Source organism: Tachyglossus aculeatus, chromosome 2 (assembly GCF_015852505.1).
Source record: "Tachyglossus aculeatus isolate mTacAcu1 chromosome 2, mTacAcu1.pri, whole genome shotgun sequence".
Lineage (NCBI taxonomy): Eukaryota > Metazoa > Chordata > Mammalia > Monotremata > Tachyglossidae > Tachyglossus > Tachyglossus aculeatus.
In genome coordinates this window covers 173760088-173787266 of record NC_052067.1, presented here as the reverse complement: position 1 = coordinate 173787266, position 27179 = coordinate 173760088, and the positions used below count along the sequence as shown (strand labels likewise).

Sequence of the window (27179 nt, the reverse complement as noted above, 5' to 3'; positions counted from 1 at the left end):
GCTGCTTCCCCAGAGAAGCCACTTAACTTCTCCGTGCCTCAGTTTCCCCATCTTTCAGTGGGTACTGAAGACTAAATACCTGTTCCCTCTCTCCTAAAGACTCTGAGCCCTTGTGGGGCAGGGATGGTGCGCAAATCTGATTTTCTGTATCGACTCCAGAGTTTGATGGAAATACCACCAGCACGGTTATCGCGGCTGCCGTGAAGACGGGGATTAAAAAAAAGCAGAAGGGCCCGAAATTTTCGAAAAGTTCAAGGTGACCTTGACTGTTTCCCATTGGCATTTAGTTTTCTTTTCAGCATCCCTCCAACTCACTGGGGGCCGGGATGCTCAAGGACTCTGAGACCTGAATTCCGCTGGATAGAAATGCAGCACAATTGCAAGAATCAATGAAGGAATTCAGCATTTCACATCGGGCTTTCTCTCTCGGGGGAGATGGTGAAGTGTTCTCGGCATCCGCTGAGAGAGGGGGAGAGGATGGAGAGTGTTTGTGGGAGGGAGGGAGGGAGAGGAAGAGAGAGTGTGTGTGTGTGTGAGTGTGAGACTGTGTCAATCCCCAGGGAACACCACTGCCTGATGAAGTGGCTTGGCCAAGGTCACCGCCCAGGCGGATGGGACAAAACGGATTTTGTGGCGGTTCCAAGTCCGACTCCCGGCTCCACCCCACCCTTGCGGCTCCAGTCCCATCCGGGCCGGATCATTGCCGCACAACTCTGCTGCTACTATGTGCAAAGCACCGTTCTAGGCGCTGCGGGGGGATACAGGGTGATCGGGTTGATCACAGGCTTCATCCCCATTTTCCAGATGAGGGAACTGAGGTCCAGAGAAGGGAAGTGACTTGCCTAAAGTCACACAGCTGACAAATGGTATATATGTATATATGGTTGTACATATTTATTACTCTATTTATTTATTTATTTTACTTGTACATTTCTATCCTATTTATTTTATTTTGTTGGTATGTTTGGTTCTGTTCTCTGTCTCCCCCTTTTAGACTGTGAGCCCACTATTGGGTAGGGACTGTCTCTATGTGTTGCCAATTTGTACTTCCCAAGCGCTTAGTACAGTGCTCTGCACATAGTAAGCGCTCAATAAATACGATAGATTGATTGATTGATTGCTGCGGGGAGAGGGGCAGGGAAGGGTACTGTACTCTCCCAAGTGCTTAGTACAGTGCTCTGCAATCAATCAATCAATCAATCGTATTTATTGAGCGCTTACTGTGTGCGGAGCACTGTACTAAGTGCTTGGGAAGTACAAGTCGGCAACACACAGAGACAGTCCCTACCCAACAGCGGGCTCACAGTCTAGAAGGGGGAGACGGAGAACACAACCAAACATACTAACAAAATAAAATAAATAGAATAGATATGTACAAGTAAGATAGATAGAGTAATAAATATGTACAAACATATATACATGTGCTGTGGGGAAGGGAAGGAGGTAAGATGGGGGGGATGGAGAGAGGGGCAAGGGGGAGAGGAAGGAAGGGGCTCAGTGTGGGAAGGCCTCCTGGAGGAGGTGAGCTCTCAGTAGGGCCTTGAAGGGAGGAAGAGAGCTAGCTTGGCGGATGGGCAGAGGGATTGGGGGCATTCCAGGCCCGGGGTCGATGGCGGGACAGGCGAGAATGAGGCCTTTTAGACTGTGAGCCCACTGTTGGGTAGGGACTGTCTCTATATGTTGCCAACCTGTACCTCCCAAGCGCCCAGTACATTGCTCTGCACACAGCAAGCGCTTAACAAATACGATTGACTGATTGATTGAGGCACGGTGAGGAGATTAGCGGCAGAGGAGCGGAGGGTGCGGGCTGGGCTGTTGAAAAATGTTACTTTTAAATTGTTCCCCCCCACCCTCGCCGCCTGGCATCCCCAGAGTGTAGTGGACCGGGGGGTCCGGACGCCGGGGGTCCCGTCCGCTCCCGCCCCAGCCGGGGCGGTTGCCCAGGTCGGAGGGGTGGCGGTGGGCACACTCACTGCACACAGTAATAGCTCAATAAATGTCACTGAATGAATGAGTGAAAGGGGTGGGGAAGGTGAGGGGCAGGAAAGGGGGTGGAGATTGAAGCCCAAAGGTGGGTGGGTGCGTACGTGCATGCGTGCGTGCATGCCTCTGTGTGTGTGTGTGTATGTGTGTGTGTGTGTGTGTGTGTGTGTGTGTATTGTTCTCTCCCACAAGCTTGTGTGGTGACCTTGACCAAGCCACTTTGTCAGGCCAATGTGCTCCTCCACTGTTCCCCAGGGACTCTTTTTCCCTTTCCCTTCCCTTTCCCTCCCTCCCTCCTTCCTTCCTTCCCTCCTTTCCCTCCCTCCCTTTCTTCCTTCCCTTCCTTCCTCCCTGCTCTCTCTCGCTCTCTTTCTCCCTTCTCTCTCTTTTTTTTATAGCATTTATTAAGCGCTTCCTATGTGCCAAGCACTGTTCTAAGCGCTGGGGAGGTTACAAGGTGATCAGGTTGTCCCACGGCGGGCTCACAGTCTTCATCCCCATTTTCCAGATGAGGGAACTGAGGCCCAGAGAAGTGAAGTGACTTGCCCAAAGTCACCCAGCTGACAAGTGGCGGAGCCGGGATTTGAACCCGTGCTCTTTCTACTGAGCCACGCCGTTTCTCTACTTCTATTTCTCTCTTCCACACATAGACACCCTCACGCAATGGGTGGGAAGGAGGTCAGGGGCCCTTTGGACCATGCCCACGACCGAAAAGTCCTCCTGCGTGAGCCGCTAACACCAAGATGTTGAAAAAGCTCCGATGGCTGGAGCCCAGGCCTGGAAGACACCAGGAGCTGGGTTCTAATCCTGACTCCACCACATGTCTGCTGCGTGACCACGGGCAAGTCACTTCGCTTCTCTGGGCCTCAGTTCCCTCATCTGAAAAATGGGGATTCATTCAATTCAATTCAATCGCATTTATTGAGCGCTTACTGTGTGCAGAGCACTGTACTAAGCGCTTGGGAAGTACAAGTCGGCGACATATAGAGACGGTCGCTACCCAACAGCGGGCTCACGGTCTAGAAGACTAGGGAGAAAGTGAGATTAAGAGTGTGAGTCCTATGTGGGACAGGGACTGTGTCCAACCTGATGAGCTATTTATTTATTTATTTATTTATTTATTTATTTTACTTGTACATATCTACTCTATTTTATTTTGTTAGTATGCTTGGTTTTGTTCTCTGTCTCCCCCTTTTAGACTGTGAGCCCACTGTTGGGTAGGGACCGTCTCTATATGTTGCCAATTTGTACTTCCCAAGCGCTTAGTACAGTGCTCTGCACATAGTAAGTGCGCAATAAATACAATTGATGATGATGATGATGACCCCAGCCCTTAGTAAAGTGCCTAGCGCATAGGAAGCGCTTAATAGACACAATTAAATAGAAGAAAAAAGGCTTCTCTGAAAGGAAGAGGCGCCTTACCCCTTCCCCTCCCCACAGCACCTGTATATATGTTTGTACAGATTTATTACTCTATTTATTTTACTTGTACATATTTACTATCCTATTTATTTTGTTAATGATGTGCATATAGCTTTATTTCTATTTATTCTGATGACTTGACACCTGTCCACATGTTTGGTTCATTCATTTATTCATTCAATCGTATTTATTGAGCGCTTACTGTGTGCGGAGCACTGTACTAAGCGCTTGGGAAGTACAAGTTGGCAACATATAGAGACGGTCCCTACCCAACAGCGGGCTCACAGTCTAGAAGGGGGAGACAGATAACAAAACAAAACATATTAACAAAAAAAATAAATAGAATAAACATGTACAAGTAAAATAGAGTGATAAATATGTACAAACATATATACATATATACAGGTGCTGTGGGGAGGGGAAGGAGGTAAGGCGGGGGGGATGGGCCCCCCCCCCCCCAGTCCAGGAGGCCTTCCCAGACTAAGCCCCTTCCTTCCTCTTCCCCTCTTCCCCCTCTCCATCTCCCCCTCATGTTACCTCCTTCCCTTCCCCACAGCACCTGTATATATGGATATATGTTTGTACGTATTTATTACTCTATTTATTTATTTTACTTGTACATATCTATTCTATTTATTTTATTTTGTTAATATGTTTTGTTTTGTTGTCTGTCTCCCCTTTTTAGACTGTGAGCCCACTGTTGGGTAGGGATGGTCTCTATATGTTGCCAACTTGTACTTCCCAAGCGCTTAGTACAGTGCTCTGCACACAGTAAGCGCTCAATAAATCATCAATAAATGCTCAATAAATGCGATTGAATGAATGATGGGGAGGAGGGGGAAAGGAAGGAGGGGCTCAGTCTGGGAAGGCCTTCTGGAGGAGGTGAGCTCTCAGTAGGGACTTGAAGGGAGGAAGAGAGCTAGTTTGGTGGATGTGCGGAGGGACTGTTGACTGTTTCCCCCTTCTAGACCGTGAGCCCACTGTTGGGTACGGACCATCTCTATATGTTGCCAACTTGTACTTCCCAAGTGTTCAGTACAGTGCTCTGTACACAGTAAGCGCTCAATAAATAACGATTGAATTAATGAATGAGGAAGGTGTGCCTGGGTGATATTTTTATGTGAGAATCTTCCATCAAAAATCAGAGGGAACAGACTCCAGGAGGCCGGAACGGGAAACAAGCGAAAGCTCTGGGTAGATGACTGACCCAGATCCGAGGTGATGCCACACACCCCGGCCTCATGGAGGGACCCCCAAGCCCCCCGGGGTGGGAAGGGCGGTCAGTCAGCCCTCTGAAGAACCGACCCCGCTGAGGAACCGAGAAGCAGCATAGCACAGTAGCTAGAGCCTGGCCTTGGGACTCAGAAGGTCAGGGTTTCTAATCCCGGCTCCACCGCTTGTCTGCTGCGTGACCCTGGGCAAGTCACTTTATTTCTCTGGGCCTCAGTTACCTCATCTGGAAAGTGGGGATTGAGACTGCGAGCCCCACGTGGGACAAGGGACTGTGTCCATCCCCATTTGCTTGTACCCACTCCAGCGCTTAGTGCAGTGCCTGGCACACAGTAAGCGGGTAACAAATACCATAATTACTATAATTACTATTATGCTAGATGGCAGCAGCAGAGCTGGCTCTGATTGGAATAATATGTTATGTTTTGTTGTCTGTCTCTCCAGTAAGCGCTCAGTAAATACGACTGAATTAATGAACCGCCCTCCCCCTTCTTTATGGTATCTGTAAACGCACTGAGGTACGGAATGTGACTGTTTTGTTGTCTGTCTCCCCCTTCCAGACTGTGAGCCTGTTGTTGGGTAGGGACCGTCTCTATATGTTGCCAACTTGGACTTCTCAAGCGCTTAGTACAGTGCTCTGCACACAGTAAGTGCTCAGTAAATACGACTGAATGAATGAACCGCCCTCCCCCTTTTTTATGGTATCTGCAAATGCACTGAGGCACGGAATGCGACTGTTTTGTTGTCTGTCTCCCCCTTCTAGACTGCAAGCCCGTTGTTGGGTAGGGACCGTCTCCATATGTTGCCAATTTGTACTTCCCAAGCGCTTAGCACAGTGCTCTGCACACAGTAAGCGCTCAATAAATACGATTGAATGAATGTTCTATTGTTCTGTTGTTGTCCTCTCCCAAGCGCTTAGTACAGTGCTCTGCACACGGTTAAGCGCTCAGTCAGTCAATCGTAATTACGGAGCACTTACCAGGTGCACAACACTGACCTACGCACTTGGGAGAGGACAACAACAGAACAAATTCCTTGCCTACAATGAGCTTACAGTCTAGAGGGGGGCACAGACCTGAATATAAACACATAAAATGACAGATCTGGACATAAGTCTTTTAGACTGTGAGCCCACTGTTGGGTAGGGACTGTCTCTATATGTTGCCAACTTGTACTTCCCAAGCGCTTAGTACAGTGCTCTGCACACAGTAAGCGCTCAATAAATATGATTGATTGAGTGATAAGTGGTGCGGGGCGATGAAAAAAGAGAGCAAGGCAGGGTGGTGCAGAAAGGAATGGGAGAAGACGAAAGGGGGGCTTAGCCAGGGAAGGCCTCATGGAGGAGATGAGCCTTAAAAAAGGGTTTGAAGGGGGGGGGGGTGAAGAGAAATTGTCTGTTGGACAATTTGAAAGCTCCGTGTGGGCAGGGAATGCATCCGTTATATTGTTGTGTTGTCCTCTCCCAAGTGCTTAGTACACATGAGAAGCAGCGTGGCTTAGTGGAAAAAACCCAGGCTCGGTAGTCAGAGGTCATGGGTTCTGATCCCAGCTCTGCCACTTGTCAGCTGTGTGACTTTGGGCAAGTCAACTTCTCTGGGCCTCAGTGACCTCGTCTGTAAAATGGGGATTAAGACTGTGAGCCCCACGTGGGGCAACCCGATCACCTTGTATCCCTTCCAGTGCTTAGAACAGTGCTTGGCACATAGTAAGCGCTTAACAAATGCCATTATTATTATTATTATTATTATTATTATTATTATTATTATTATTATTCTCTGGACCTCAGTGACCTCATCTGTAAAATGGGGATTACGACCGTGAGCCCCACATGGGACAACCTAATTACCTTATATCTACCCCAGCGTTTAGGACAGTGCTTGACACACAGTAAGTGCTTAACAAATACCATCACCATCATTATTGTTATTATTATTATTATTATTATTATCATTATTATTATTATTATTACAGTGCCCTACACACAGTAAGTGCTCAATAAATACCATTAACTGATTGATTTGTTAAACACTTGCAATGTGCCAGACACCGGTCTAGGCACTGGGGAAGACCCAAGCTAATCAGGTAGGACACAGTCCCTGTCCCATGTGCGGCTCACAGTCTGAATTCCCACTTTACAGATGAGGAAGCTGAAACCCAGAGGAGTGAAGTGACTTGTCCAAAGTCACACAGCAGACAAATGGCGGAGCTGGGATGAGAAGCCAGGATGTCTGGCCTCTACCCACTTGGCCACACCACTTTGCACTGCTTTGAGGCCCCAATCCTCGGACGGTGCTGGGTTCTAAGAGAGCCAGTGTCAAGGGCTCCCTTATGTCATTGTGCCTCGTTCTCCTCATTGTACCTCGTTCTCGCCTGTCCCGCCATCGACCCCCGGCCCACGTCCTCCCCCTGTCCCGGAATGCCCCCAATCCCTCTGCCCCTCCGCCAAGCTCGCTTCCTCCCTTCAAGGCCCTGCTGAGAGCTCACCTCCTCCAGGAGGCCTTCCCACACTCAGCCCCCTTTTTCCTCTCCTCCTCCCCATCCCCCCGCCCTACCTCCTTCCCCTCCCCACAGCACCTGTATATACGTTTGTACAGATTTATTGCTCTATTTTACTTGTACAAATTTACTATTCTATTTATTTTATTTTAATATGTTTTGTTTTGCTCCCTACTGAGAGCTCACCTCCTCCAGGAGGCCTTCCCAGACTGAGCCCCTTCCTTCCTCTCCCCCTCGTCCCCCTCTCCATCCCCCCCATCTTGCCTCCTTCCCTTCCCCACAGCACCTGTATATCATCATCATCAATCGTATTTATTGAGCGCTTACTGTGTGCAGAGCACTGTACTAAGCGCTTGGGAAGTACAAGTTGGCAACAGATAGAGACGGTCCCTACCCCATATATGTATATATGTTTGTACAGATTTCTTACTCTATTTATTTATTTATTTTGCTTGTACATTCTATTCTATTTATTTTATTTTGTTAGTATGTTTGGTTTTGTTCTCTGTCTCCCCCTTTTAGACTGTGAGCCCACTGTTGGGTAGGGACCGTCTCTATATATTGCCAACTTGTACTTCCCAAGTGCTTAGTCCAGTGCTCTGCACACAGTAAGCGCTCAAAAAATACGATTGATTGATTGATTGTTGTTTGTCTCCCCCTTCTAGACTGTGAGCCCGCTGCTGGGTAGGGACCGTCTCTATATGTTGCCGACTTGTACCTCCCAAGCGCTTAGTCCAGTGCTCTGCACACAGTAAGCGCTCAATAAATACGATTGATTGATTGTTGTCTATCTCCCCCTTCTAGACTGTGAGCCCGCTGCTGGGTAGGGACCGTCTCTACATGTTGCCGACTTGTACTTCCCAAGCGCTTAGTACAGTGCTCTGCACACGGTAAGCGCTCAATAAATACGATTGAATGAATGAATGAATGGTCTGGGGCGGCCCCAGAGGCAGAAACCCGGTGGGAAGAGAGTCAGAGGCCAGAGCGGATTCCGTCAATCAATCAATCAATCGTATTTATTGAGCGCTTACTGTGTGCAGAGCACTGTACTAAGTGCTTGGGTAGTACAAGTTGGCAACATATAGAGACAGTCCCTACCCAACAGTGGGCTCACAGTCTAGAAGCACTTACTATGTGCAAAGCACTGTTCTAAGCGCTGGAATAATAAGGATAGCATTTGTTAAGCACTTACTATGTGCCAAGCACTGTTCTGGGCGCCTGGGGGTGTACAAGGTAAACAGGTTGTCCCACGTGGGGCTCACAGTTTTACTCCCCATTTTACAGATGAGATAACTGAGGCACAGAGAAGTTAAGTGACTTGCCCAAAGTCACACAGCTGACAAGAGGCGGCGTGGCTCAGTGGTAAAGAGCCCGGGCTTTGGAGTCAGAGGTCACGGGTTCAAATCCCGGCTCCACCAACTGTCAGCTGTGTGACTTTGGGCAAGTCACTTCTCTTCTCTGTGTCTCAGTTCCCTCATCTGTAAAATGGGGATTAAGACTGTGAGCCCTCTGTGGGACAACCTCATCACCTTGTAACCTCCCCAGTGTTTCATCATCATCATCATCATCAATCGTATTTATTGAGCGCTTACTGTGTGCAGAGCACTGTACTAAGCGCTTGGGAAGTACAAATTGGCAACAGATAGAGACAGTCCCTACCCAACAGTGGGCTCACAGTCTAAAAGGGGGAGACCTTTAGAACAGTGTTTTGCACAGTGTTTTAAACAGTGTTTAGAACAGTGCTTTGCACATAGTAAGCACTTAATAAATGCCACTAAAAAAAAAACAACAAAAGTGGCGGAGCCAGGATTTGAACCCATGACCTCTGACTCCCAAGCCTGTGCTCTTTCCACTGAGCCACAGTATATATGTACATGCTTATTATTCTATTTATTTTATTAATGATGAGTATATATCTATAATTCTATTTATTTATATTGATGCCTGTTTGCTTCTTTTGATGTCTGTCTCCCCCGTTCTAGACTGGGAGCCCGCTGTGAGCAGGGATTGTCTCTATTTGTTGCTGAATTGAACTTTCCAACCGCTTAGAACAGTGCTCTGCCCACAGTAAGCGCTCAATAAATATGATGGAGTGAATGAATGAATGACTAAGTTTGTTGTCCGCAGGGAGCATCTCTGCTCTATATCTATAACTCTATTTCTTCTTATATCTCTAATTCTATTATTTTAAATTGATGCTACTGATGGCTGTTTACTTGTTTGGATGTCTGTCTCCCCCCCTTCTAGACTGTGAGCCCGTTGAGGGCAGGGATTGTCTCTATCTGTTGATGCACTGTATTTTCCAATCGATCAATCAGTCGTATTTATTGAGCGCTTACTGTGTGCAGAGCACTGTACTAAGCGCTTGGGAAGTCCAAGTTGGCAACATATAGAGACAGTCCCTACCCAACAGCGGGCTCACAGTCTAGAAGGGGGAGACAGAGAACAAAACCAAACACACTAACAAAATAAAATAAAATAGAATAGATATGTACAAGATAAATAAATAAATAAATGAATAGAGTAATAAATATGTACAAACATATATACATATATACAGTGCAGTACAGTACAGTGCTCTGCACACAGTAAGCGCTCAATAAATACCACCGAATGAATAAATGGAAAGAGAAGAGTGGAAGCTCCTCACACTTATGTCTCTATCTGTAATTGATTTTAGTGTCTCTCTCCCGCTCTAGACTATAAGCTCTCTGGGGGCAGGGCGCATGTCTACCAACTCCGTTTACTTTTTTTGATGCGTATGGATCTAGAATTCTATTTATTTATATCGATGCTATTGATACCTGTTTACTTGTTTTGTTTTCTTGTCTCTCTCTCCACGCTTCTAAACTATGAGCCCGCTGCGGGCAGGGATTGTCTCTCTCTGTTGCCGAACTGTAGTTTCCAAGCCCTTAGTACAATGTTCTGAACACAGTAAGCGCTCAATAAAGATGATTTAATAATAATAATAATAATGATAATGGCATTTATTAAGCACTTACTATGTGCAAAGCACTGTTCTAAGCACTGGGGAGGTAGTCCCACGGGGGGGGCTCACAGTCTTAATCCCCATTTTACAGATGAGGGAACTGAGGCACAGAGACTTGCCCAAAGTCACACAGCTGACAAGTGGCGGAGCCGGGATTTGAACCCCTGACCTCTGACTCCAAAGCCCGTGCTCTTTAAAAGTAATAATGGTGGTATCTGTTAAGCGCTTACTATGTGCAAAGCACTGTTCTAAGCGCTGGGGTAGATACAAGGTAATCAGGTTGTCCCATGAGGGGCTCACAGTCTTCATCCCCATTTTACAGATGAGGGAACTGAGGCACAGAGAAGTGAAGTGACTCGCCCAAAGTCACCCAGCTGACAAGTGGCGGAGCCGGGATTTGAACCCACGACCTCTGACTCCAAAGCCCGGGATCTTTCCACTGAGCCACGCTGCTTCCCTGAATGAATGAATGAATTCAGCTACCCTATACTCTCCCAGGCGCTTAGCACAGTACTCGTCCCACATTAAATGCTTCTTTTAGTGCTTCTTTTAATAATAATAATAATAATGGCATTTATTAAGCGCTTACTATGTGCAAAGCACTGTTCTAAGCGCTTAGACTGTGAGCCCACTGTTGGGTAGGGACTGCCTCTACATGTTGCCAACTTGTACTTCCCAAGCGCTTAGTCCAGTGCTCTGCATACAGTAAGCGCTCAATAAATACGATTGATGATGATGATGAAATGCCCAATAATTAAGATTGATTGATTGATCTCAGAGGGTCCCAGGGCCCACCCTGACGTCTCCAGCCGGGCGGCTGCTTGCCCGTCTTTTCCCTTCGGACCCTTGACCCTTCCAGCCTGGTTTAGGGGATTCGGCCCGGGGCTGAGGGTCGGGACATCATTCGGTCTCAGAAGGGGTCATTCATTCATTCAATCGTATTTACTGAGCGCTTACTGTGTGCAGAGCACTGGACTAAGCGCTTGGGAAGGATAAGTTGGCAACATACAGAGACGGTCCCTACACACCAGTGGGCTCATAGTGGGTCACAAATCCATCTGCCAAACGGGGCTCTGGGGGGGCTAAGGGTTGGGAGACAGTCAGTCAGTGTCAGTCGTATTTACTGAGCACTTACTGTGTGCAGAGCACTATACTGAGTGTCTGGGAAGAGCGTGATATTAATTCATTCATTCAGTCCATCGTATTGAACAGCTTGGCTTAGTGGAAAGAGCACAGGCTTGGGAGTCAGAGGTCGTGGCTTCTAATCTCACCGCTGCCACTTGTCTGCTGTGTGACCTTGGGCAAGCCACTTAGCTTCTCTGCGCCTCAGTTCCCTCATCTGGAAAATGGGGGTTAAGACTGTGAGCCCCACATGGGACAACCTGATTACCTTGTATCTCCCTCGGCGCTTAGCACATAGTAAGTGCTTAACACCATCATTATGTTATTATTTGTTATTATTTATTGAGCACTTACTGTGTGCAGAGCACCGCAGTATTCATTCAATCGTATTTATTGAGCGCTTACTGTGTGCAGAGCACTGTACTAAGCACTTGGGAAGTACAAGTTGGCAACATATAGAGACGGTCCCTACACAACAGTGGGCTCACAGTCTAAAAGGGGGAGACAGAGAACAAAACATATTAACAAAATAAAATAAATAGAATAAATATGTACAAATAAAATAAATAAATAGAGTAATAAATACGTACAAACATATATACAGGTGCTGTGGGGAGGGGAAGGAGGTAAGGCGGGCAGGATGGAGAGGGGGAGGAGGGGGAGAGGAAGGAGGGTGATATTCATTCACTCAGCTGTTTGCTTGTTTTGTTTTCTTGTTTGTCAACCCCCTTCTAGACTGTAAGCCCGTGGTGGGCAGGGATTGTCTCTCTCTATTGCTGAACTATACTTTCGAAGGGCTCTGTACAGAGCACTGTACTGAGTGCTCGAGAGAACACAATACAACAACAGATGCCTCCAGGAGGCCTTCCCAGACTGAGCCTCCTCTTTCCTCTCCCCCTCGTCCCCCTCTCCATCTCCCCCGCCTTACCTCCTTCCCTTCCCCACAGCTCCTGTATATATGGATATATGTCTGTACATATTTATTACTCTATTTATTTATTTATTTTACTTGTACATATCTATTCTAATTATTTTATTTTGTTAATATGCTTTGCTTTGTTGTCTGTCTCCCCCTTCTAGACTGTGAGCCCGCTGTTGGGTAGGGACCGTCTCTATATGTTGCCAACTTGTACTTCCCAAGCGCTTAGTACAGTGCTCTGCACACAGTAAGTGCTCAGTAAATACGATTGATTGATACTGATTCTCTTCCCACGACAACCTCACAGTCTACAGGGGGAGAAAGACATTAATAGGAAGAAAATCCTGTTTATGGACATAAGTGCTGAGGGGTTGGGAGGAGGGATGATTTAAGGGAGCGAGTCAGGGACCCATCCATCATCCATCAATCGCATTTATTGAGCGCTTACTGTGTGCAGAGCACTGTACTAAGCGCTCGGGAAGTACAAGTTGGCAACATATAGAGATGGTCCCTTACTCAACAGCGGGCTCACAGTCTAGAAGGGGGAGACAGACGACAAAACGTACTAACAAGATAAAATAAACAGAATATGTACAAATAAAATAAATAGAGTGATAAATCCGTACAAACATATATCCATATATCCAGGTGCTGTGGGGAGGGGAAGGAGGTTAGGCGGGGGGGGGGATGGGGAGGGGGAGAACCAGACCCTTATGTGATCATGTCCCACTGACTGTGAGCCCACTGTTGGGTAGGGACTGTCACTATATGTTGCCAATTTGTACTTCCCAAGCACTTAGTACAGTGCTCTGCACATAGTAAGCGCTCAATAAATACGATTGATTGATTGATTGATTGAAACAGCGATTCACAGCATGAAAGAAATAAAAGCAAACTATTTGATCAGTCGATGGGGGTGGACCCGCCGCTCCGGGAAGCGCCGGCGGGAGGATATGTTGCCAACTTGTACTTCCCAAGTGCTTAGTCCAGTGCTCTGCACACAGTAAGCGCTCAATAAATATGATTGAATGAATGAATGAATGAAAGTCGGCCAGCCCCGGGCGCCCCCATTCCTCTGATCTCCCTGCCATCCCCTTCCCCGTCATCCCCCCCATCTTACCTCCTTCCCTTCCCCACTGCACCTGTATATATGTATATATGTTTGTACAGATTTGTTACTCTATTTATTTACTTATTTATTTTACTTGTACATATCTATTCTATTTTGTTAGTATGTTTGGTTTTCTTCTCTGTCTCCCCCTTTTAGACTGTGAGCCCACTGTTGGGTAGGGACCGTCTCTGTATGTTGCCAACTTGTACTTCCCAAGCGCTTAGTACACTGCTCTGCACACAGTAAGCGCTCAATAATAATAATAATAATATTGGTATTTGTTAAGCGCTTACCATGTGCAAAGCACTGTTCTAAGCGCTGGGGAGATGAGGTTGTCCCACGGGGGGCTCACAGTCTTAATCCCCACTTTACAGATGAGGGAACTGAGGCCCAGAGAAGTGACATGCCCAAGATCACACAGCAGACACGTGGGGGAGGCGCGATTCGAACCCATGACCTCTGACTCCCAAGCTCACACTCTTTCCACTGAGCCAGGCTGCTTCTCATCAATACGACTGCTGATGAAAGACCCCCCACAAAGGTGCAGTTCTTCCCCCCCACGTTTTCCAAATTGTCCCGGGTGCTCACCTCCGTCCCGCAGCCCGCCTCAACTTCCCTCCGGATGCTGGGGGACGCGACCGCGTGACCCCCCCCAGACGCCGGGAAGCGAGACCATCCCTCCCGGCCGGCCGCCCCCGGGGGACCGGAGAAGGGGGAGGGGGAAGGGAAAAGGGGGTACCTGCTTGTAGAGCCAACCTCGTCTGACCACGGGGGCGTTGGGGTTCCGTTTGATGGAGTTGGACCTCTTCCCGAAATTATGAACCTTTTTGGAAGACCGGGATGACTGGATGGATGAAATCGGTTAGAAAATGCAGGGTTAGTGCCCGTGGACGTGCCCTCCCCCGGCCCGCCCGCGCCTGCCCCACCGGGAGGGTCCAAAACGATCCCCCGTCTGCCCCCGACATTTAGCCGCGTCGGGCACCTAGTAAGCGCTCAACAGGAGCAGCGTGGCCCCGGCGGCTGGAGCCTGGGCCTCGGCCTCGGACCTGGGTTCTAATCCACAGGCGGCGCGGCTCAGTGGAACGAGCCCGGGCTCTGGAGTCGGAGGTCGCGGGTTCAAATCCCGGCTCCGGCCCGTCAGCTGCGTCACTTGGGGCAAGTCACTTCACTTCTCTGGGCCTCAGTTCCCTCGTCTGGAAAATGGGGATTAAGACTGTGAGCCACCGGGGGACAACCTGATCACTTTGTAATAATAATAATAATAATGATGGCATTTATTAAGCGCTTACTATGTGCAGAGCACTGTTCTAAGCGCTGGGGAGGTTACAAGGTGATCAGGTTGTCCCACGGGGGGCTCACAGTCTTAATCCCCAGTTTACAACTTGCCCCGGCAGACAAGTGACGGATCCGGGATTACGATAATAATAGTAACGATGGCATTTATTAAGCGCTTACTATGTGCAAAGCACTGCTCTAAGCGCTGGGTAGATTAGAGAAGCAGCGTAGCTCAGTGGAAAAGAGCATGGGCTTTGGAGTCAGGGGTCATGGGTTCAAATCGTGGCTCCGCCAATTGTCAGCTGTGTGACTTTGGGCAAGTCACTTCACTTCCCTGGGCCTCAGTTCCCTCATCTGTAAAATGGGGATGAAGACTGTGAGCCCCACGTGGGACAACCTGATCACCTTGTATCCCCCCCAAGCGCTTAGAACAGTGCTTGGCACATAATAATAATAATGATAATAATAATAATAATGATGGCATTTATTAAACACTTACTATGTGCCAAGCACTGTTCTAAGCGCTGGGGAGGTTACAAGGTGATCAGGTTGTCCCACAGGGGGCTTAGTCTTCATCCCCATTTTACAGATGAGGTCACTGAGGCCCAGAGAAGTGAAGTGACTTGCCCCAAGTCACACAGCTGACAATTGGCTCCGCCAGATTTGAACCCATGACCTCTGACTCCAAAGCCCGTGCTCTTTTCCACTGAGCTACGCTGCTTCTCTAATCTCCCCAGCGCTTAGCACGGTGCTTTGCACATCGTAAGCGCTTAATAAATGCCATCGTTATTATTATTATTATCGCAATCCCGGATCCATCACTTGTCTGCCGGGGCAAGTTGCCTCACTTCTCTGTGCCTCGGTTCCCTCCCCCGTAAAATGGGGAATAAGACTGGGAGCCCCATGTGGGATGAACCTGATCACTTTGTGACCTCCCCAGCGCTTAGTACAGTGCTTTGCACGTAGTAAGCGCTTAATAAATGTCATCATTATTATTATGGGGACCGTCTCTAACCCCATTGGCCTGTGTCTACTCCAAGCGCTTAGTACAGTGCTCTGCACATAGTAAGCGCTCAATAAATACGATTGATGATACAGTGCCAGGTGCACAGTAAGCGCTTAAAAAACACCACAGTTATTAAGAGAAGCAGCACGGCCCAGAGGCAAGGGCGTGGGTTCTAGTCCCGGCTCTGCCACGGGTCTGCTGAGCCACCTTGGGCAAGCCACTTCACTCCTCTGTGCCTCAGTTCCCTCTTCTGTAAAATGGGGATGAAGACTTCGAGCCCCACGCGAGACAACCTGATTACCTTGTGTCCCCCCGGCGCTTAGAGTAGCGCTTGGCACGTAGTAAGTGCCTAACACATGCCATCGTTATTATCATTATTATTATTATTATTATTAATACATGCTACCATTCTGATGAGGATGATGATGGTGAGGATGATGAGGAGGAGGAAGACGACGGGAGTTAGCGCCCGGCTTGGGGGACCCCAAGAGGCTGATTTTGGGGGGCGGGAATTGCTTACTGTGGAGGAGGAAGTGAGCTTGGAGCCCCTAAAACACACATGAGCAGGCCGGGGTGGGGGAGAAAAGCCGCCCACCAAACCTTCCGCTCCCTTCTTCTCCCCAAACCTGTCCTTTCTAGGCATGGCCGCCTCCCCAGCTCCTTTGTAAACACCCTGAGGGCGTCTTGCCAATAGCCGGTATTCTCCCAACCATTCAGTACAGTGCTCCGTGCGTGCGCAGGAGGTCTTCAGTAATAATAATTACGATGATGGTATTTGTTAAGCCAACTTGTACTTCCCAAGCGCTTAGTACAGTGCTCTGCACACAGTAAGCGCTCAATAAATACGATTGATTGATTAAGCGCTTACTATGTGCCGAGCACTGTTCTAAGCGCTGGGGTAGATACAGGATCATCGGGCTGTCCCAAGTGTGGGGCTCACAGTCTTCATCACCTTGTAACCTCCCCAGCGCTTAGAACCGTGCTTTGCACATAGTAAGCCCTTAACAAGTGCCATTATTATTATTATTATTATGATTATTATTATTATTATTAATCCCCATTTTACAGATGGGGTCACTGAGGCCCAGAGAAGTGAAGTGACTTGCCCAAAAGCACACAGCTGATAAGTGGTAGAGCTGGGATTAGAACCCAGGTCCTCCGACTCGCAGGCCCAGGCTCTCGCCACTGAGCTACACTGCTTCTCACTAAACCACGTAAGTACTATTGATAATAATAATAATGATAATAATAATAATAATGATAATGGCATTTATTAAGCACTTACTACAAGCAAAACCCTTTTCTAAATGCTGGGGAGGTTACAAGGTGATCCGTTTGTCCCACGGGGGGCTCACAATCTTAATCCCCATTTTCCAGATGAGGTAACTGAGGCCCGGAGAAGTGAAGTGACTTGCCCAAAGTCACCCAGCTGACAATTGGCGGAGCCGGGATTTGAACCCATGACCTCTGACTCCAAAGCCCGCGCTCTTTCCACTGAGCCACGCTGTTTCCCACTCCGCCAATTGTCAGCTGTGTAACTTTGGGCAAGTCACTTCACTTCTCTGTGCCTCAGTTACCTCATCTGGAAAACAGCGATTGAGTGTGAGCCCCCCCCCGTGGGACAACCTGATGACCTTGTAACCTCCCCAGTGCTTAGGACAGTGCTTGGCACATAGTAAGTGCTTAATAAATGCCATCATTGTTATTATTCTCATGATGCTGATGACGGTGAAGGAGCAAAACCAAGCGCTTAGTACAGTGCTCTGCACGCAGTAAGCGCTCAATAGTACAATTGAATGAATGAATGAATGAATGAATACAGAGCCTAGGACTGGCTTCCCACCCCGGGGGGCTGCTCCGTGCCTAGTGTGTGACCTTGGGCCAATCATTTCCCTCCTCTGGGCCTCAGTTACCTCATCTGCTTTAAAATGGGGATTAAGACCCTGACCCCTTTGCGGGACTGGGACTACTTCCAACCTCATTTACTCTTATCCACCCCATTCAGGAGAAGCAGCGGGGCTCAGTGCAAAGAGCCCGGGCTTTGGAGTCAGAGGTCATGGGTTCGAATCCCGCCTCCGCCCCATGTCTGCCGTGTGACCTTGGGCAAGTCACTTAACTTCTCTGAGCCTCAGTTCCCTCATCTGTAAAATGAGGATTAAGACTGTGAGCCCCACGTGGGACAACTTGATCCCATTGTATCCCCCCAGCACTCAGAACAGTGCTTTGCACATAGTAAGCGCTTAACAAATGCCATTATTATTATTATTATTATTATTCATTCATGCATGCATTTATTCATTCATTCATCCATTCATATTTACTGAGCGCTTACAGTGAGTAAACCACTGTACTAAGCGCTTGGGAGAGTACAACAGAACGACAGACACTTTCCTGTACCCACAATGAGCTCACAGTCTAGAAGGGGAGACAGACATTAATATAAATGTCTCCTCCTCCCCACCTCACCTCCTTCCCCTTCCCACAGCACTGCTATATATTTGTACAGATTTATTACTCTATTTATTTTACTTGTACATATTTACTATTCTATTAATTTTGTTAATGATGCGCCTATAGTTTTAATTCTATTTGTTCGGACGATTTTGACACCTGTCGACGTGTTCTGTTGTGTTGTCCGTCTCCCCCTTCTAGGCTGTGAAGCATGGGAAGGTTAAGTGACTTGCCCAAAGCCACACAGCCAACGGGCGTCAGAGCCAGGACTCGAACCCGGGACCTCCGGCTTTCAGGCCCACGGCTCTTCCATTGTACCACGTTACCTCCCCAGGTGGGTAAATCCATCTTCTTCTTCCAAGGAACTTATTTCAAAAGCAGCGCAGAGGAAGTGATATTAAATTAATAAGTACCGATAAATTAGAAAGTCTTCATCATGTTGTGCTACTCTTAATAACTGTTGATTCTGGGAAGCGCTAACTGTAATAATAATAATAATAATAATAATAATAATAATAATAATAATAATAATAATGGCATTTGTTAAGCGCTTACTCTGTGCAAAGCACTGTTCTAAGCACTGGGGAGGATACAAGGTGATCAGATTGTCCCACGTGGGGCTCACAGTCTTAATCTCCATTTTACAGATGAGGAAACTGAGGCCCAGAGAAGTTAAGTGACTTGCCCAAAGTCACACAGCTGGCACGTGGCGGAGCTGGGATGCTAAGCCGTGATGCGGAACTGTGCGCTAAGCACTGCACTAAGCACTGGGGTAGACGCGGGATCCTCAGGTCGGACACAGTCCCTGTCTCAAATGGGGCTCCCGCTCTAGAAATTCCCATTTTCCGGACGAGGAAACCGAGAGAAGCGAAGCGACTTGCCTGAGGTCATAGAGCGGGTAAGTGGCAGCGCCGGGATTAGAACTCAGACCCTCTGACTCTCAAGCCCAGGTTCTTTCTGGGAGATGGCGTCACTTCCCGACAAAGTCAATGGCGTTTCAATCGTATTTACTGAGCTCTTACTTTGTGCAAAGCCCTGTACTGAGCACTTGGGAGAGTACACCCACAGCTCAGTGGAAAGAGCACAGGCTTTGGAGTCAGAAGTCACGGGTTCAAATCTCGGCTCTGCCAATTGTCAGCTGTGTGACTCTGGGCAAGTCACTTCACTTCTCTGGGCCTCCGTTATCTCATCTGTAAAATGGGGATTAAGACTGTGAGCCCCACGTGGGACAACTTGATCCCACTGTATCCCCCCTGCGCTTAGAACGGTGCTTTGCACATAGTAAGCGCTTAACAAATGCCATCATTATTATTATTATTATTATTATTACAGACAGACACATTCGTGCCCACAGCGAGCTCACAGTGTAGACGGGTTCAGTGCCAACTCTAAGAATCCAAACCGCACGATCCAGTTGCCCCACGAGCCCGTGCCTTCAGAAGCAAGGTCATCCAATCATTCATTCCCCCAATCGTATTTATTGAGCGCTCACTGGGGACAAAGCACTGTGCTAAGTGCCTGGGAGAGGCCAATCCGACAGAGTTGATAAGACGCATTCCCTGCCTACGATGGGCTTCCAGGGAAGAGGCGCGTATTCCGTCGGACGGCTCCGAGACGAGAGATGTGTTCCACCCCCTGCCTGCCTGGCCGAAGTCTGCCGACTTGTACTTCCCAAGCGCTTAGCACAGTGCTCTGCACACAGTAAGTGCTCAATAAATATGATTGAAAAGTCTAAAAACACACCTCCTCCAAGAAGCCTTCTCTGACTGAATTCCCTTTTCCTTTTCTTGCGCTCCCTCTGTGTCGCCCTGACTTGCTCCTTTTATTCAGAGAATTTTATTTAGAGGAGCAGCGTGGCTCAGTGGAAAGAGCCCGGGCTTTGGAGTCAGAGGTCATGGGTTCAAATCCCGGCTCTGCCAATTAGCTGTGTGACTTTGGGCAAGTCACTTCACTTCTCTGGGCCTCAGTTACCTCATCTGGAAAATGGGGATTAAGACCGTGAGCCCTCCGTGGGACAACCTGATTACCTTGTAACCTCCCTAGCGCTTAGAACGGTGCTTTGCACATAGTAAGCGCTTAACAAATGCCATCATTATTATTATTATTACACCATAACGACAGACACATTCCTGCCCACAGCGAGCTCACAGTGTAGACGGGTTCAGTGCCAACTCTAAGAATCCAAACCGCACGATCCAGTTGCCCCACGAGCCCGTGACTTCAGCAGCGAGGTCATCCAATCATTCATTCCCCCAATCGTATTTATTGAGCGCTCACTGGGGACAAAGCACTGTGCTAAGTGCCTGGGAGAGGCCAATCCGACAGAGTTGACAGACGCATTCCCTGCCTACGATGGGCTTCCAAGGAAGAGGCGCGTATTCCGTCGGACGGCTCCGAGACGAGAGATGTGTCCCACCCCCTGCCTGCCTGGCCGAAGTCTGCCGACTTGTACTTCCCAAGCGCTTAGCACAGTGCTCTGCACACAGTAAGTGCTCAATAAATATGATTGAAAAGTCTAAAAACACACCTCCTCCAAGAAGCCTTCTCTGACTGAATTCCCTTTTCCTTCTCTTGCGCTCCCTCTGTGTCGCCCTGACTTGCTCCTTTTATTCAGAGAATTTTATTTAGAGGAGCAGCGTGGCTCATTGGAAAGAGCCCGGGCTTTGGAGTCAGAGGTCATGGGTTCAAATCCCGGCTCTGCCAATTAGCTGTGTGACTTTGGGCAAGTCACTTCACTTCTCTGGGCCTCAGTTACCTCATCTGGAAAATGGGGATGAAGACCGTGAGTCCCCCGTGGGACAACCTGATCACCTTGTAACCTCCCCAGGGCTTAGAACAGTGCTTTGCACATAGTAAGTGCTTAATAAATGCCATTATTATTATTATTATTATTATTATTATTATTATCAGAGGGCAGCTTCTCCTCTGGGTCCACTGGACAAGCACCAGCTTTGGAGTCAGTGGTCATGGGTTCTAATCCCGACTCTGCCACTTGTCAGCTGTGTGACTTTGGGCAAGTCTGTTCACTTTTCTGGGCCTCAATTACCTCATCTGAAAAATGGGGATTAAGACCGTGAGCCCCACGTGGGGCAACCTGATCACCTTGTAACCTCCCCAGGGCTTAGAACAGTGCTTTGCACATAGTAAGTGCTTAATAAATGCCATTATTATTATTATTTTTATCAGAGGGCAGCTTCTCCTCTGGGCCCACTGGGCAAGCACAAGCTTTGGAGTCAGTGGTCACGGGTTCTAATCCCGACTCTGCCGCTTGTCAGCTGGGTGACTTTGGGCAAGTCACTTCACTTTTCTGGGCCTCAGTTACCTCATCTGAAAAATGGGGATTAAGACTGTGAGCCCCACGTGGGGCAACCTGATCACCTTGTATCCCCCCCAGTGCTTAGAACAGTGCTTGGCACATAGTAAGCAATTAATAAATACCATCATTATTACTGATAAGCATTCAAAACTTATGACTGACTGATTAACTGACATCTTCCACCTCTGTACCCACAACTCTCTTGGTCTTCCCGTCACTCATTCGTTCATTTGTATTTAAGCGCTTAACAAACACCATAATTGTTATTATTATAATTTGTTCAATAAATATGACTGACTGAGTGACTGATTGGATGCCACGGGGCCATGCCCCAAGTGCTTAGTACAGTGCTCTGCACATAGTAAGCGCTCAATAAATACGATTGATGATGATGATGATGATGCCCGGGGGCGTACTAAATCCCAAACGGGCAAGGTGGGAAGAGGGAAGCCACATTCTTGTCGAAGGCCCACGACGGTGCCCTGCACACAGTAGGCGCTCAATAAATACGACTGAATAACTACGATTGAATGAGTGGTCTTGCCTTTCACACCCTTCGATGCCCCCCGGCCTTCCCATCCGCAGTGCAATCGGTGGGCATCCGGCTGCCATGGACAAATAATAGTGATGGCGGTGGTTGTTAAGCGCTTACTACGTGCCAGGCGATGAACTAAGCGCCGGGGTGGATACAGTCCCTGTCCCATGTAGGGCTCACAGTCTCAATCCCCATTTTCCAGATGGGGTAAATGAGGTCATGGGTTTTAATCCCGGCTCCACCATTTGTCAGCTGTGTGACTTTAGGCAAGTCACTTCCCTTCTCTGGACCTCAGTTCCCTCATCTGGAAAATGAGGATGAAGCCTGTGATCAACCCGATCGCCTTGTATCCCCCCGCAGCGCTTAGAACGGTGCTTTGCACATAGTAAGTGTTTAACAAAGAAGCAGCATAGCTCAGTGGAAAGAGCCTGGCTTGGGCAGCATGGCTCAGTGGAAAGAGCCCGGGCTTTGGAGTCAGAGGCCATGGGTTCAAATCCCGGCTCTGCCGATTACCAGCTGTGTGACTTTGGGCAAGTCACTTAACTCCTCTGTGCCTCAGTTCCCTCATGGGGGTTAAGACTGTGAGCCCCCCGTAGGACAACCGGATCACCATGTAACCTCCCCAGCGCTTAGAACAGTGCTTTGCACATAGTAAGCACTTAATAAATGCTATCATTATTATTATTATTATTATGAGGCCAAGAGGAGTGAAGTGACTCGACCAAGGTCACCCAGCAGACAAGCGGTGGGGCTGGAATTAGGACCCACGACCTCCTGCCTCTCAGACCCGGGCGCTATCCACTAGGCCACCCTGCTTCTCTGGGTTAAATGACGGGATCTGTTCATTCATTCATTCATTCAATCGCATTTATTGAGTGCTTACTGTGTGCGGAGCACTGTACTAAGCGCTTGGGAAGTACAAGCTGGAAACATTCATTCATTCATTCATTCAATCGTATTTATTGAGCGCTTACTGTGTGTGGAGCCCTCGTCCCCCTCTCCATCCCCCCCATCTTACCTCCTTCCCTTCCCCACAGCACCTGTATATATGCATATATGTTTGTACATATTTATTACTCTATTTATTTTACTTGTACATATCTATCCTATTTATTTTATTTTGTTAGTACGTCTGGTTTTGTTCTCTGTCTCCCCCTTTTAGACTGTGAGCCCACTGTTGGGTAGGGACTGTCTCTATATGTTGCCAACTTGTACTTCCCAAGCGCTTAGTACAGTGCTCTGCACATAGTAAGCGCTCAATAAATACGATTGATGATGATGATGGAACACTGCACTAAGCGCTTGGGTTGAGCACTTATTATGTGCCAAGCCCTGTTCTAAGCTCCGAGGTAGATACAAGGTCACCGGGTTGTCCCACGGGGGCTCCCGGTCTTAGTGCCCATTTCTCCGATGAGGTCACCGAGGCGCAGAGAAGGGAAGTGAGTCGCCCGAAGCCACACGGCTGACAAGTGGAGGAGGCGGGATTTGAACCCACGACCTGGGACTCCCAAGCCCGGGCTCTTGGGGCTAACGAACTGGGTTGCTCGGGGGCGAAACGGCCCCGGGATCCGCGCGGGCCGGGGGGGCGGGCCGAGGTTGGGGGGGACTCACCCTGGCCACGGGGCTGACAGGGTGGGCGGCGTAGTCCGAACTGAGGTTGTAGTTGGAGGCTTCGCTGAGGAGGCTGCTGGGCCGCTCCTTCTTCTCGCCCGCGCTCATGGTGGGGCCTGACCTGGAAGAACAACGGGTCAGAGCGCCACGCCTACAGGGCGCCCACCTGGTAGCCCACCCGCCCTTCCTATTCACCCATCCCCTCGCCCCCTCCTACCTCACCTCCCTTCTGTCCTTCTCAATCAATCGATCGATCGATCAATCGCATTGACTGAGCGCTTACTGTGTGCAGAGCGCTTGGGAAGTACAAGTTGGCAACAGATAGAGACGGTCATCATCAGCATCGATCGTATTTATTGAGCGCTTACTGTGTGCAGAGCACTGGACTGAGCGCTTGGGAAGTACAAGTTGGCAACATATAGGGACAGTCCCTACCCAACAGCAGGCTCACAGTCTAAAAGGGGGAGACAGAGAACAAAACCAAACATACTAACAAAATAAAATAGAATAGATATGTACAAGTAAAATAAATGAATAAATAGAGTAATGAATATGTACAAACATATATACATATATACAGGTGTTGTGGGGAAGGGAAGGAGGTAAGATGGGGGGATGGAGAGGGGGACGAGGGGGAGAGGAAAGAGGGAGATGAGTGTGGGAAGGCCTCCTGGAGGAGGTGAGCTCTCAGTAGGGCCTTGAAGGGAGGAAGAGAGCTAGCTTGGCGGATGGGCAGAGGGAGGGCATTCCAGGCCCGGGGGATGACGTGGGCCGGCCTACCTCACCTCCCTTCTGTCCTTCTCAATCAATCAATGAATCAATCGTATTGGTTGAGCGCTTACTGTGTGCAGAGCGCTGGACTAAGCGCTTGGGAAGTGCAAGTTGGCAACATATAGAGACAGTCATCATCATCATCATCATCATCATCAATCGTATTTATTGAGCACTTACTGTGTGCAGAGAGCTGGACTGAGCCCTAGGGAAGTACAAGTTGGCAACATATAGAGACGGTCCCTACCCAACAGTGGGCTCACAGTCTAAAAGGGGGAGATGGAGAACAATCAATCAATCAATCGTATTTATTGAGCGCTTACTGTGTGCAGAGCACTGGACTAAGCGCTTGGGAAGTACAAGTTGGCAACATATAGAGACAATCCCTACCCAACAGTGGGCTCACAGTCTAAAAGGGGGAGACGGAGAACAAAACCAAACATACTAACAAAATAAAATAAATAGAATAGATATGTACAAGACAGATGAATAAATAGAGTAATAAATATGAACAAACATATATACATATATACAGGTGCTGTGGGGAAGGGAAGGAGGTAAGATTGGGGGGGGGGATGGAGAGGGGGACGAGGGGGAGAGGAAGGAAGGGGCTCAGTCAGGGAAGGCCTCCTGGAGGAGGTGAGCTCTCAGTAGGGCCTTGAAAGGAGGAAGAGATCTAGCTTCTCCTGTATATATGTATATATGTTTGTATGTATTTATTACTCTATTTATTCATTTATTTATCTTACTTGGACATATCTGTTCTATTTATTTCATTTTGTTAGTATGTTTGGTTTTGTTGTCTGTCTCCCCCTTCTAGACTGTGAGCCCAATGTTGGGTAGGGATTGCCTCTATGTGTTGCCGACTTGCACTTCCCAAGCGCTTAGTATCATCATCATCAATCGTATTTATTGAGTGCTTACTGTGTGCAGAGCACTGTACTAAGCGCTTGGGAAGTACAAGTTGGCAACATAGAGAGACAGTCCCTACCCAACAGTGGGCTCACAGTCTAAGCACTTAGTCCAGTGCTCTGCACACAGTAAGCGCTCAATAAATATGATTGATTGATTGATTGATTGATTGATTGATTCTCCAGCCCGGCCGGCCCCCTCCGCTCCTCTGCCGCCGCTCACCTCCTCACGGGGCCTCCTTCTCGCCTGACCACCGGCCCACGTCCTGCCTCTGGCCAGGAACGCCCTCCCGCCTCAAATCCCACAGACAGTGACTCTTCCCCGCTTCAAAGCCTTATTGAAGGCCCATCTCCTCCAGGAGGCCTTCCATGACTAAGCCTTCCTTTCCTCTTCTCCCACTCCCTTCCCCACCCCTTTATTCATCGCCCCCTCATTCATTCATTCGTATGTATTGAGCGCTTACTGTGTGCAGAGCACTGTACTAAGCGCTTGGGAAGTACAAGTTGGCAACATACAGAGACGGTCCCTACCCAACAGCGGGCTCACAGTCGAGAAGGGGGAGACAGACAACAAAACAAAACATATTAACAAGCTAAAATAAATAGAATAAATATGTACAAGTAAAATAAATAAATAGAGTAATAAATATGTACAAACATATATAAATGTATAGAGGTGCTGTGGGGAGGGGAAGGAGGTAAGACGGGGGGATGGGGAGGGGGAGGAGGGAGAGAGGAAGGAGGGGGCTCAATCTCTCACTTTTCTGGGCCTCAATCACCTCCTCACCTCACAGTGCTATATATACATCTGTAATCTATTTATTTATATTAGTCTACCCCTCTAGACTGTCAGCTCTCTGTGGGCAGGGAATCATCAATCGTATTTATTGAGCGCTTCCTGTGTGCAGAGCACTGTACTAAGCCCTTGGGAAGTACAAGTTGGCAACATATAGAGACAGTCCCTGCTTTAATGCACTCTCCCATGCGCTTAGTACAGTGCTCTGCACACAGTAAGTGCTCAATAAACTCATTCATTCAATCATATTTATTGAGCACTTACTGTGTGCAGAGCACTGTACTAAGCATTTGGGAAGTACAAGTTGGCAATATATAGAGACAGTCCCTGCTTTAATGTACTCTCCCATGCGCTTAGTACAGTGCTCTGCACACAGTAAGTGCTCGATAAATTCATTCATTCAATCATATTACTGAGCCCTTACTGTGTGCAGAGCACTGTACTAAGCGCTTGGAAAGCACAATTCAGCAACAGAGCCAATCCCTACCCAACAACGGGCTCACAGTCCGGTCATCAATAAAAGCAACTGATTGACGGACCGCCTCGTCTACCTCGCCACCGACCCCTTTCCCACGTCCTCTCCCTGGCTTGGAATTCCCTTCCCATCCAGAGTCAATCAATCAATCAATCGTATTTATTGAGCGCTTACTGTGTGCAGAGCACTGTACTAAGCGCTTGGGAAGTCCAAGTTGGCAACATATAGAGACGGTCCCTACCCAACAGTGGGCTTTGCTCGGGTCCCGTCTCTTCCAAGAGGTCTTCCCCCGCCTGCGTCATTACAGAAGCAGCGTGGCTCAGTGGAAAGAGCCGGGGCTTTGGAGTCGGAGGTCATGGGTTCAAATCCCGGCACCGCCAACTGTCAGCTGGGTGCCTTTGGGCAAGTCACTTCACTTCTCTGTGCCTCAGTTCCCTCATCTGTAAAATGGGGGTTAAAACTGTGAGCCCCCCGGGGGACAACCTGATCACCTTGTCACCTCCCCAGTGCTTAGAACAGTGCTTTGCACATAGTAAGCGCTTAATAAATGCCATTATTATTATTATTATTATTATTATCTTTGCACTTCGTCAATTTGTGACCGCTGGACGCTCCGGATTCTCTCCACTCCCAATCCCACGGCACGTATGGATACAGCTCTAAATTCTATACTCTAAATTCCTTATTTGTTCCTTATTTTTCCTAAGGCCGGACCCCTCCGGCCCCGGCCTGAGAATCCAAGTCCGCTGAATCCCAGGCC

The 27179-nt window shown here is 48.4% G+C and overlaps 1 protein-coding gene across 1 annotated transcript in view; it reads right to left on the bottom strand.

Moving 5' to 3' along the window:
* Positions 1 to 27179, bottom strand: part of PLEKHA5 (pleckstrin homology domain containing A5) — a 286100-nt gene that overhangs the window by 124577 nt on the left and 134344 nt on the right. The window contains exons 5-6 of the mRNA XM_038765775.1: positions 23467 to 23587; positions 14012 to 14116 (exon numbers count right to left, since the gene is read on the bottom strand). Coding sequence (XP_038621703.1) covers positions 14012 to 14116; positions 23467 to 23574 — 213 coding nt within the window. The 5' untranslated portion in view covers positions 23575 to 23587. The remainder of the gene's footprint in view (positions 1 to 14011; positions 14117 to 23466; positions 23588 to 27179) is intronic.